Consider the following 13,448-nt stretch of genomic DNA (forward strand, 5'->3'; position numbering starts at 1 on the left):
TTATTTATTTTTTATTTTTTGGCAGAACCAGGGTTTGAACTCATGCCCTTGCTCTTGCCAGGGAAGCACTTTTTCCACTGAGCCATCTCCCCGGCCCCATCAAAGTAGTAAAATAAAAAGCACTTCAAAAAAAAAAAAACACACAATTCCCTACTACACCATTAATCTGTACTGACTCTTTCTTTGTAATCATGCCTTACATACCTTTTATTTTCACCTCAGTAGTCTTATTTCATTAATAAAGAAATTTAACTGACTTCTACAGACTAGGGAATATTTCTATCACTAGTAGTCATAACTTATTTCACCATTCTATGAATTCTAAGAATATTTCACTCTGCTTCTCCCGAGCATTCACTGGGTATCTCTCACTATTTCACAGCAGCAATTCCTGAGAGTAAATTATCTAATCAAAGTATATGAAAATTTCATGTCAATATTTTTCAGTCAGAGTTTTAGTTTTAGGTTCCCACAGCCCCCTAAAAATGTTCTAAGCTCTCAGAAAATGAAATCAAAGGAAACAGAATAAAATAGTAGTAACCAACCAACACACACAACTCCAATAAAATACGTTGTTACAAACACTAAAATATCTGCTTTGTCAGACTTTCTAAGCCTTCAAAACCTTCAACATGAGATGAAAATGAGAAAATAGCTATTGATCTATGAAAATCTGATATAAGGGGCTTTGTGTAAAGTGCTCCAAATAAATCTCTCAATACAGATTTCACTTTATGTGGCCACTTGACTACAGAGGGAAAAGAAGAAAGAACAAAATTATCCTGTTGGACTTGGGCAAGCCAACCAACAAACATGAGACACATGTGCACTTTCTGGAGCACCGTGAGGCTGGAAGAGAGAATGCTGTGACAGTGGCATGTCACGCTGGACTTTATGGTATGACACAGCAGCACAATCATGATGCCACTGTATTGGCTCACCACACTGGTTCTTTAGCTCACCAAGTTGGACTACTTTTTGCCACACGTGGTGGTGCACGTCCCTAACCCCAGGATTCAGGAGGCCAAGACAGGTAGAGGCCTATGAGTTTAACGTCAGCCTGACCTACATAGGGAGACACTGTCTCACCAACCAAACAGCCAAACACAAAAATAACTATTTCTTAAGTCCTCTCTGTCTTCTGATGAAAGGCTTTTTCTTGTCTCTGAAAAAATATTATCTCCTCTACTAACATAATATTTTGAATTTTTTATCTTAAATATTCGGCAGTTGAAATTGCATTCCTGTAATTATAATTATAACTAATAGACCTTCCATTTCCCATGTCATAATTAATGTCAGGCTTTATTAGAGCACAATCATGCTGCCTTCTCCCTTACAAGCCATCTTTTATTGTCATAACATTTATGGTATATTGAATTAAGTAATAGAATCCTCCAAGGCTTTCTGAAAGGTTAACATTTGGAGCACAGATACTGAGTTAAGTAACCTAGAAAACATTTTTCTGTAATGTTTTTAAACCACACATAAAATATTTCCTAATATGCTGTTTGTTCAACACCAGTAAGCAAAAGTGTATCAAGGTTTCAGTTATAAATGCATTTGATCTATTAAAAGGTTATTTACTACACTCTCACCAAGGATAAAAGAAGTAATTAAGACAAAACAAAATAATTAGAGATCATAAATGTCAACTACAATATAGAACAAAGTTAGAGGTGTTGATTTCAAAGCAGTAGTTTGGCGGCAAGTAAAATGTATTTTGAAACAAGATTAATTATTTTTCTTGTCCCTATTTTTGTTTTAAAAAGAATAAAAAAAATTCACAGGCCTAGACTAAGAGTCACTACATTTATTTTAAATCAAATGCAAAAGCTTCACCTTTACCATTTACCTATTCAAATAACAAAATGAGGCTTATTAGCAATTTTGAAATTTTAATTCAAAACTGTGGTATATCAGTGATTTAAAATATAATTAGAGGGGCCGGGGAGATGGCTCAGTGGAATAAGTGCTTCCCTGGCAAGCGCAAGGGCCTGAGTTCAATCCCCGGTCCCACAAAAAAAATAAATAAATAAATAAATAAATATATATATATATATATATATATATATATATGGAAGAAAATACCATAAGGTAATAGCTCCTCAACTATTCAACAAGTGTTTTCCAAGACATTTGCAAAATAAATGGCACCCTTAGAAAAGACACCTTACTATTCTTTAAAACAGGATGCAAGACCTTGCTTTCAAGCTTCTGAGTGATTAGAGTCTCTGCTTTGAGGATCACACAGTGACAAGTTCTGAGGTCCACAGTGCACATGGCTGCAAAAGCTGCAATTAACTCTTACAGTGCCAGCTGCTCTGTTTTGATCTCATTAGAATCCTTACGTATCCTGTTTGATTCCCATCTCAAAAAAAGTTGTAAATGCTCAATGCTACATATAATCAGACATGTCACATAAATATACGATAAGGAGAAAGCAAATCACACAAAAGGGTCACGTTTTAATGTTATGTTTTCATATTACTCATATAAAAGTTTAAAAACACATAAGCTGTTTAAATGCCATGCTGTGTAAGTCCCGATGGGTGATTATCTGGGCTAATTTACACCATATCCATGTATTGTACACCTTGAGACACTGAATGAATTTGAAATCTGTGATACATTAACCTATAGTTTGTAAGACAAGGGTAAGTTCGTGAAAAGGATTTGAAACCTACAAATACAAGTGTGTTCTATACATAATAGAGATGAATTAACTTGCATAATCTTAACATGGATATCAATGGGCAAATAGAAAAAAAGTTCTGAAACGAAGCCTCTAAGAGAAAATTCTAGATCAGCCCCAATCTGCAGACTGTGGGCAAAAGTTGAAATAAAGGCTCTTATGCCATATATTTAAAAATCTTAAATTATAAGTCAGTCACACAAACTGATAAATATATTCTGTTCTCTCCATTTTTTTAAATAAATACTCATTTTATTTGTTTTATGTATTTATTTATTTTTCATTCATGTATTTGGTACAGGGTCTTGCTACACAGCTCAGACTCCTGGTGTAATCCTCCTGTTTTCAACCACCCCAGTGCTGGGATTACAGGCATGCACCACCATGCCCAGATCTGGTGGTCAGTTCAGCGTGGCTGTGGGGCAGGGCTGGTGTGTCATGTGGAACTGAGGACCAAACCCTATTCCCTGAGCTGCCAAAGCAGGCGCTTAGTCTACTGAGCTATCTCACTGGCCCATTTCTCCATCTTAAAAATGTGGCGTGGTGATACAACTCAGAAAGCCAGATCGAACTTAGCACTTGAGGGAACTGCTTGGGATTCACCTCTAAGAGAACGCTATGGAGCAAGCCAACATCCAGGCCTCATTCCCGTTGCCCCATTTCTCAACCCAGTGTCATACTGCACAGTGGAGACCTCACACCTAACCTTGAGGGCACGTCCAAGCTCAGCCTCATCCTCTCACACACAGCTGCCTCATGAACAATCCTACGGTACAAGCAAAAGTAATACGTTCCACCCTCAGAAAGCAAGGTCTCATGACCTGCTCAAGTGGACTCAACACAGCTGGGCTGTGGGTCTGGGGGGCCATTATTCCCCTTAATTCTTTGAACTTATACTCAGTGAAGAAGGGTGCTAAGGATGGTGGGAGAGAAAGTCCCTGTTATAGGGTGCCATTTTATTGTCCTACAAAAGCAAGAGTCCCTTCCTAAAGAATGCCTGTACCTTTGCATCCAGACTAAAGAGAATAACACTATAACACTGCTCTCAAATACTTCCATGTCCACAGCTATCTGTTGTCTGTGGTTGCAATAACGATAATAATTAGATGTACCAGTTTCCCTCCTCATAAACATTAGTTCTTACTCCATCCATTTAAAAAAATTACCTGAGGAGGGGGAAAGAGAGCAGATGTACTGATTTCCCATATTATAGCAGGAAAAATCTCGGTGGAGATGAGTTTAGTAATTTTTCTAAAGTTTTAAAATTAAATGTTGGCAAACTGGTTGTAACATTTGGAATCAATTTTAAGCCCTTCTTGCTTTCAGGAAGCCCCTCGCCTCGACAGACCACACTTTGCAGTAGTGTCTAGCTCAGTGAGACAAAGCTGAGTGGTAGGAAAGAACCATGTGTCTGTATTTTGCTATTTCTGTTCTAATATGTAAGAATTCTTACTTAGGAACCCTGGGAATCTTTGACCCTAATAATTTATTTTAACCAGTGTAGAGGAATATTACTTTGCATAAACATAGTTTTTAAATAGCACCAAAGTAGCAACAATGGAGGAAAGCAATCATAGAATCAAGAAAACCTGAACAACCACTTCTGAAATATTTCCTAATGTACTTTTAGCCCTCTTGGATTATAAATTCACATGTAAGTGCATAATTGTGCAAATCACACTTTTCATTTGAATGGCTTTGTTTCCAGATATTGGCTCATGGCAAAATGATTTGATTGTCTAACCTTTCACATATAAAGAAAGTTTCAACCACAGGTTAAAAAACCAGAAAGATTCCACTTTAAAAACAAAGTCAGGAGCTGCGCAGCCAGAAAACAACAGAGAACAAATGGACAGGGGAGGGTGAAAGCTATGTGACATAATTAAATCAAAGCATGGGCCTACCTGAATCGTATGCAAAATCTCTGGGCTCCTGTTTTATCATCAGAGGTGGGGGGAAGCTTTGGCTGGCCGCACCACCAACCATGGTGTTGTGTTCGTATACTGGGTCATGGTACTCTTGCTTAAAGCCTTGTGGCGGGAAGGGGATGTTTGGCTCAGACATCTGGCGTTGGTACATAGGACGTCCTTCCCGTGGCATTGTCGGCAAAGGAGGAAAGGAATTACAGGGTTCAGAGAGCTGGCGGCGAAATCTGGGGAAGAAGAGAACGTGTTTCAGTTGAAATGGTAACAGGATATTCTTTAAAATGCTGCTACAATTTTTACTACTTAGTCAATGAACATAATACCAATGGAGCCGGAGTGTAAATATTTAATGACTACTAGATGCCTCTGTCCTAGGTCGGTAGCACGATATTTCTTGATTGTAGGATGGCTTAGGTCCCCCTTCTAACCTATTGCTCACTGCTCATAACCACTATTTCAACATGTGCCAGTGTAAAGGTGTCCTGTGAGTAATGACACAAGGACCTTCCTAAGTCAATATGGCCCCTAAGAGCCCAATTGCCCAATTTTAAGTCAGTTTGGACATTTATATACTTTTCCACAAGAAAAAGATTCTTCAATCACAAAATACAAAAAGCAAAGCAGGAAAAACACAGTTTGTTCTCAAACTGTACCCTCTAGCTCCTAATTCTTTTATGAAATTAATCACGAAGCAGGTAAACAAAAACCTATAAAATGAGTTTTCTTCCAGGACTGCTAGTTAAAGAAAAAAAAAAAAAACCAGTGCTTTTGCAGTGATTCTCTTTGAATATAGGTAAGTCATTGAATGCCTTAATAATGTCACAATTAACACTGTGTTCTAGTGAGAAATAAGAGCCAGGGAGATAGCTCAGTGGCTTAAGTACCTGCCTGACAAGGGCAAGGTCCTGAGTTCCATCCCTGGTACTAAATAAATGAACAAATAGGGTCTCAGTGAGAAATAAAGCTTTGTATTATACAAACTTAAATCCAAGAATTTAATTCAAGGGCTATTTCTTTCCTATTACACAGCAACAGAGATGTTGGCTTCCAATACATTCAAACAAACTGTCAAATTGATACAAATAAGCATCAATATGCAGTGACCACCCAAGGGGCAGCTGTGCATTGCCCAGACTTGGGGCACGTCTGTGGACCAGCAAGAATCTCCGAGGCTTTGGTAGAAGGCCGAACGTGAGTCCTGTGAGCCTTTCTTGGTTATTCTTTGTAATGATTGGCTGATCACATATCCTTCTCTTCTGTGTTTCTCATCCACAATATCATTGACCCACCACAAAGATGTGGATTAATTAAAGATTTAAAAGTGTTCTAAAAATGCCCCAGGAGTGCTTAAAAATAACCCATAAAACATATCTATGAGCAAATATAAACCTATCAACCCCCCTTCCCCATCTAAAAGCATTCCTGAGACTTTAATTTGCAAAGTTAGCATTTAATTTCAGTAATGTTAAATGAAAATAAGGTAAAAGCTAAAGAATGCCAAGCAATTGCTGCAGCATTTCTAAGAACACGCCGTCCTCTGCCTTAACCCTTGGCTCACCGGCCGCCACAGGAAACACTAAGATGCTCCCTACACCTGCAGAAAATAAACTTAGAAACTCGGGTACTGCAAAACAGGCTGGCTGGCACTGCATTCATTTCCTTTCTCTTGCTTATTTCATTAGCCAAAAAAAGAATCAGAGATTATCATTAAGAACTGTCAAGGAATGAATCAGAAAATTGTAACCTGAAGATAAAATAAGAAACTGGCTCACTTGTGAAGCCTTAAAAGGAAGTTAATAATGCTTGTACTGAGAGCTTTGTAAAGAATCAAGCCATTTGTTTATATGAATTGACCTGATTTCAGTTGTTACTTGCTGGGGATGGCATTGTTCATTTTATGAAAGGTTGCACATTTTGATGCGATTATTGTAAGCCAGTGACCAATGAATGGCTATGACAAAGGAACTGAAGAAGCTTCTGGGCCAGGCATGGTGGCCCACTCCTATTATCCCAGCAGCTTGGGAGGCTGAGGCTGGAGGATCACAGTTCAAGCCAACCCTGCAAAATATACCAACTTAGCGAGATGAGGTCTCACAATAAAAAAATAAATAAAAGGGACTATAGATGGTAGCTCAAGGTGAGGCTCAATATACCATACAAGAAAGAAAGAAAAGAGAAAGAGAAACAAAATACTTGGAAGAAAGTTCATGGATAAGGAGAGCATGTCAGTGAACTCCTGGGTAATGAAAAGCAAGGTAGAAATGGCGGGGATTAGGGGCAGAGGGGAAGAGAGACAGGGCTCTTGCACAGTGGGTCCAGGAAAAGGTGCCAGGGGGCTGGCTTAAGGAGGGGAGCGAGGCTGAGGAAAGGAAGCAGACCACAGGCCAGTTGGCCAAGAGCGTTCCCAGGGAGAGGCGGGGTGCCGGGCTGGAGGGGGCTCTCTGGGAGGATCTGTTCCTGGAGCAGATTTGCCTTTTATAACCAAAGCGTTGTCATTTGTTGGCCAAAACCCTCTAAGAAACCCTCCTCAGAAACATACGGCTTCAGAGATTTTCCCGGGATGGGCCAGCTGGTACTGCCCCCAGCACACAGTGGGGGGCAGTGGGAAAAGACCCCGAGCTACCCTCTTGCCATTCCGGGCCAGCTGTTCTCAGTCTCAAATAACTGACTTCAAGTTGAGACACTAAAATGGATTTGGCTGAAGGATTTCAAGTTAGGTCACCTAAAAACAGGCACACTGCTTACTCAGCAGTCACCTGCCCCAAGAAATAACCAGGCTGCCCAAGAAGCAAATGATATCACTGAAATCGCAGCACTCTTCCGAAGTAGGAGGGTCTCGGTCATGGAGAACTCTGGGTAGTTACTGAAAGGAACACTCTCTTTGTTCATACACTCTTCTCCTTCTGGCCCTACACAGTGCGTGCCTGTTTAGTGACCCACCCTGCGCTACGCATGCTTTCGTCTGTATTTACAAAACTGTTTACACAGATGTGCATTCCGTTCCTCCCTGACAAAGATGCAAATCTGTGGGGTGAGAAAGGAAAGAAAATAGGAAACATCCAATAACTAAAGCACCAGAGGACTTAGGGGTGGAAACAAAGTTAGAAAAGACATGGTAGAGGTTCATGCTGGAAATAAGGCTTTTGCCATACTCCTTTATACACACACACACACACACACACACACACACACACACCCTCCTGAATTTCTTTTTTCTTTTTGTTTTCTGACACAGGGTCTCACAATGTAATCCAGGTTGACCTCGAATTCACAGTGGCCCTTCTGCCTCAGCCTCCCAAGAGCTTGGATGATAGGCATGTGCCTCCGTTCTTGGTAAGAGATCCTGATTTTGAAACAGGGTCCGTTAAATCAACCAGAAACAGATCTGAGGGCTCCCTTCTATCTAGAACATTTCCTGGGCCATGTCTCTGCTTTCATTTGCTGACCTCCAGGATTCTTTGGGCTAAGTTATTTGACAGGTATGCATCAGAGACAGTAATGCTTCTGATGTGTGGTTAAATGTTCAGGGATTCTTTGAGCCAAGTGTAAGCACTAGCACAAAAAAGTGAATTATATAACTCCACAATTAAATATATTAAAAACAAAGGGAATGCAAACTCAAAACTCATCACCTTCTGTTTATTTTACTTCAGAATTAATTATGCTCTTGGGGTTGTAACTCCTACATTGGTAAGATACAGTAGTGGATGATGGCACTTAGTAGTCCCAGTGACAGCTCATGGTCACCCCTGGGTCAGTTTTATATCACCAATCCAGCAAATGCTACAGGTAAGACCAGCATGATTTTCTCCTGTTTAGTCTGTTGTTGAACATTTATTAGAACACTAGTGGTTGGAATATGGAAAGGGAGAAGGGAAGTCCCTCCTGATAGCTCAGTGGACTAAAGTGCCTACTTAGACAGAGTGCAGTGGCTCTATCCCCAGTATGCCATGCGGGCCCAGCTGGTAGGGTGCACTGAGAAGGCAATCAAGACTGGGCGTGGTGGTGTGCACCTGTAAGCTCAGCACTTGGGAGGCTGAAAATAGGAGGATCACTAGGAGCCGAAGCTGTGTAGTGAGACTCTGTAGACCCTGTCCCAAATACAGAAAAAGAAAAAGGAAAAAAAAAAGAAAAGAAAGAAAGAAAGAAAGAAAGAAAGAAAGAAAGAAAGAAAGAAAGAAAGGGAGAAGGCATTTTGCTGACTGTTAACAACTTGTATTTTAAGTCATATCTTGAGGCAGTATGTTAGAGCCTTTAGAATTCTTCCAATAATTTATGTAAAGATGAATTTCTTCATTTCCAAGAGTCAACAATGCTATGCTACCTTGTTGTCTCTGGTTCTGTACTCTGACTCTTATCTTGCTCATTTGTGCAACATATTAACTCTTTATCTGTATATTCTCAATGTCCAAGGTCATGGGTTTAGTGATATTACATATCACTAAAGATGTCACTTAGAAAGGCCAGTAAATTGCTATAATAAAGAAAGTTATATATTTATACACACACACACACACACACACACACACACACACACACATCATTCAACCTAAGGTAAAGAACCCAATTCCATAAGCCACCTACTAAAATTAGTCTCCTAGCTTTACAGAACAAGTACACACATATGCTCACAGAAATGGGATAATCTGATGTAAAGTTTAAGTGAAGCAATTTAATTCAAGCAAAGTGAAAAGGAAATGTTCAAATGTCAGTGTATAGATTAATTTTCCATTTTAGCAACCAATTTAAATGTTTATAAAGAGAGCGATTTAAAATGACCTTCTCCACAAATTATTTAAAAGTATATATAAAGCAAGCTCTTTCTAAAAATATTTTGCACAGATGTGCAAAATTAGTACGCTCACCTTAAAACTACTACAGGCCTTCAGAATTACTAATAGCAGTTTCCTGCAAGAAGGCAGGAGTGGGCTTTGCAAGCGCAGGATCGGCAGCTTACCTGTGATCCATGGGGTAGCTGTTATCTGGGATGGACTGCGATGGAGGGAGGTGAGCAGGGAAGACTCGGTCAGGTTTCGGAGTGTGAGTCGCGTGAGGAGATGCATGGTGCAGCGGAGACACTGGAGTGCTGGACGGCGTGGGCGGGCTGGAGGGCCTCATTCCCACTTGTGGCTTCTGATCGTAGGCACTGCCCAGGACACAAGGGAAAGAGCACATTCGGGTTGTTTTGAAGCTGTTTTTTAAAAAATGTATTTTCATGCCAAGGGAAAAAATAGTTTAATTTAGGACGTCAGGAAATTAAAATTTCATGCTTTTATTTTTTAGTCCCAGAATACGTAGACTTCAGATTCATAATACTATTGAACAGAAAGTAGAATAATTACTAAGAAATCTTGTGGTAGTGCATACGAAGTATGCATTTTAAAGCATATGCTATAATTAAGTATTAGGAAAATCATTACCAATGAAAACAATGGTATTTTAATCTTCTTTTAAATGTATTTTTATTGGTGCTTATTAATTCTATAAAATATTGGGCCTCAATGAGTGTATTATGTGTTCATCATGTTTGTCCCCACATTTCACCTAGTTTTGGCATATTCCACGAGCCAGTTGGAGGAATCTTTTAAATCTTAAATCACGAAATACTTCTGATAGTATTTTAGTAAATGCAGTGCTGCAGTGAGCTCACAGTTCTGATGCTAGATTTATTCATATTATATTTTAAGAGAAGAGCTATCCATCAGGTCAATAGGAGGAGGCTTTAATGGGTTTATCTTTATTTCTGGTGGAGTTTAAAGGCAGTGATGTTTTTCTTTTAAAAATATTTTAGAATAAATAAATAATGCTTGACATTAATTTCTCCAGATAGGCTAATAAAGATTAATGAGACAAATTAAAAAATTAAATTAAAAATTTAAAATGTTTCTGATATCTTTAAACTTTTTCCAAATACCAGCACAAAATAATGCTATTAAGAATGAAATTATATTATCATAGTCTAGCTTCCACTCAAACTTACAAAAAATAAGATGAGTAAGTTTGATTGTATATTATGAATTTAAATTGCTTCCTATATGTGGCTTTGGGGGATATGATTTAAGTTTTGTAATCACTGTTTCACTAAAGACAGATTTTACCTAAATGTCTGAACAAAAAGGACATTTCTAGATGAAACTGTTATGCTTCCTTCAAAAGAATATTAATCAAGTTTTGCATGGTGATGACCCAAGCTTGCCATGCCAGCTTCTTGGGACACCGAGGCAGGAGGATCACAAGTTCAGGGTCATTCTGGGTGGTTTAGCAAAATCTTATCTTAAAATAAACAAGGCCTGAGGATGTAGCTGATTGGCAGAATGCTTCTCTAGTACATTCAGGGCCCTAGGTTCAATCTTCAGGACTGCAAAAAGAAAAAGAAATGTACCCAATATTTATTTTTTCTTAAAAAAGAAATATTCCTTTTTCAACTTGATAAATATAATAATTTATAAGATCAATACAAAAATATTTACAAATGAAGGAATACTGTGTTAAAATGAAAGAGTACATGCTACATATATGTACATAGCTTTTTTCTTTCTTTCTTTCTTTCTTTCTTTCTTTCTTTCTTTCTTTCTTTCTTTTCTTTTCTTTCTTTCTTTCTCTCTTTCTTTCTTTCTGCGGAATCAGGGTTTGAACTCAGGCCCTTGCACTTGCCAGGCAAGCACTTACTCTACTGAGCCATCTCCCCGGCCCCAATAGCTTTAAAGCAAAGTCAGTTGTACTTACCCTCAGGATTGGTTCCACCTGTGTCCTTTGCATTTATATCTGAATGCAAATAATTTTTATAAAATGGCTCACCTGTCTCATTTCTATCAAAAATCAGCAGACATATTTTCAATTTAAGTATTGCCTCTTCTCTCTACACAACATTGCATTAAATTATATTGTCTTCAAAAAGCTAGAAGTGCCAGAATTTATGGCATATACTATATATTGTTGTGAGACTTACCAATCCCCAAAAGTTTCAAAGTATTTGGGTAATTGTTCTATAGTTAATTTCTGGAAGTCAGATACCTGATATAGAACAACAAGATTTCACAGTCTCTGTTCTGATCAACCTTTCCTTTCTTTTTTTTTTTTTTTTTTTTTTTGCAGAACTGAGGATTGAACTCAGGCCCTTGCGCTTGCCAGGGAAGTGCTTATTCTACTGAGCCATCTCCCTGGACCCATTTCTGATCAGTATTGAAATGCAAAGACAGTTTTATATCTAACTGGTTTATTGATTGGAAATTCTTTAGTATGTTAAATATCCATGCTGTGGAAACAGAGCACTTTATGAACAATGCCAAAAACATACCCCCACTAAACTATAAAATTCAAATCGATCAATATTCTTTTAGCTGAATTCAGTGTGCCTTCATAGCAATGAGATACTTTTTCATATAAAAGCTTTGAAGTTTCGTCTGAGATGGCTCATAAATTTCTGAGTCTGGTGAATCTCTTCAAAAAGCAAATATAAAAGGTAAATTTGCTAGAACAAATAACAATAAAATACCTGCACATTGGTCGGCTGCACTGAGATGGTACAAACCTGAATTTCAAGAACCTTCTTAGATACTAAGAATGAATGCAATAAATGTATGAAGAAACTGAAAAAGCCTCTGGATCATAATGCACTATGAGCCTAATTGATATAACTTATAAAACATGGCAAATATTTTGAATCAGTTTTATAAGTTTCCAAACCAACTCCACTTAAGAACCAAGTTTGTCCTGTAATTGAGAGTAATATTCAGTAGACAAAGCCAACTTTTTCTTTATGCAATTAGAGGTCCATATGAAAAGTAAAAGCATGCAATTTACTGTGAAGGGTTTTTAATGAACATATATGTTATCAAATTTTCGAACAAATGAACAATGTGCTTTTACTGCACCACCCTTATTATCACAGAATGACTAGCTTTTTAATAGATAATAGCCCCTGCTAAGTCTTATAAAATTCTGGTTTTATTGCAATTGTCTATGAAGGCATCTTATAGATCATTCGCAAGCCCGTCAGATAACTAATGTACTTCTCAGGCTTGCCAAATGTTTCGTTTTTTTTCCTACCAAGTCTCTATCTAAAGTGCATAATGCATTCATTCTAATGGAAACTTTCAAAAGCTGCTTGTGCCAAATATGAGCGTCTTTGCAAACCCAAGATGCATCAGTACAGAAGAAAGGCAACTAACGATTTGAATGAAAATTATTGCCTTAAAATGATTCAAAAAAGCGTGTAATTGTATAGTAACTGCTTCTTTTGTGTTCTACTAAATGCATCACCTAATTAGCTTGTTGCATACTGAGGATGTAACTCATAAGTAGGACTGGAAACCTTATGTTATGTTATGTCGGGCCTTTTACTTCAGTAAGAACCGCTACTTCATATGCACAGAATGGCTGCCTCACCCGACATTGTACAGGCACTTTTCTCCATAGCTGAACTTGAAGGGCTGCTCTTGACTGCAGGCCGAGCCGAGTTCTGAGCATGGGCTGTGGGGCTCTTTCTTGATTTTCAGTGGTAGGCCATGGAAAGCCACTGAAAGAAAACAAAAATATCCACCAAATTTAGATGTGGTTACTTCTCTCGTTTAAAATGTCATTAACATTTCGCATTAACTCCCATGTGTAACAAAAAGCACTTTTGATGCATTTCTGGGGCAAAAAGACTTGCTGTATACTACTTTCTGCTTGTATTGCATAATAAAATATAGGACCAGATTTTCATTTAAAGTAAATCAAGTCACTTTTTACTTGTTTAGCTAATATGAACAATATTAGAAGCTCAATTTTCAAAAAGAAAAATTTTGAAGACATTTGAGAAGAATTTCCAACAACTACAACAGAGA

The 13,448-nt window shown here is 38.2% G+C and overlaps 1 protein-coding gene across 3 annotated transcripts in view; it reads right to left on the reverse strand.

Moving 5' to 3' along the window:
* The window catches only part of Etv1 (ETS variant 1), a 94,207-nt gene that overhangs the window by 34,179 nt on the left and 46,580 nt on the right, over positions 1–13,448 (reverse strand). For all 3 annotated transcript variants that reach the window (XM_023709928.1, XM_023709926.1, XM_023709929.1), the window contains 3 exons: positions 13,009–13,138; positions 9,578–9,766; positions 4,600–4,847 (listed from right to left, as the gene is read on the reverse strand). In XM_023709928.1, the coding sequence (XP_023565696.1) occupies positions 4,600–4,847; positions 9,578–9,766; positions 13,009–13,138 (567 nt within the window). The remainder of the gene's footprint in view (positions 1–4,599; positions 4,848–9,577; positions 9,767–13,008; positions 13,139–13,448) is intronic.

This window comes from Octodon degus, unplaced genomic scaffold (assembly GCF_000260255.1).
Source record: "Octodon degus isolate 3935 unplaced genomic scaffold, OctDeg1.0 scaffold00015, whole genome shotgun sequence".
Classification (NCBI taxonomy): Eukaryota; Metazoa; Chordata; class Mammalia; order Rodentia; family Octodontidae; genus Octodon; species Octodon degus.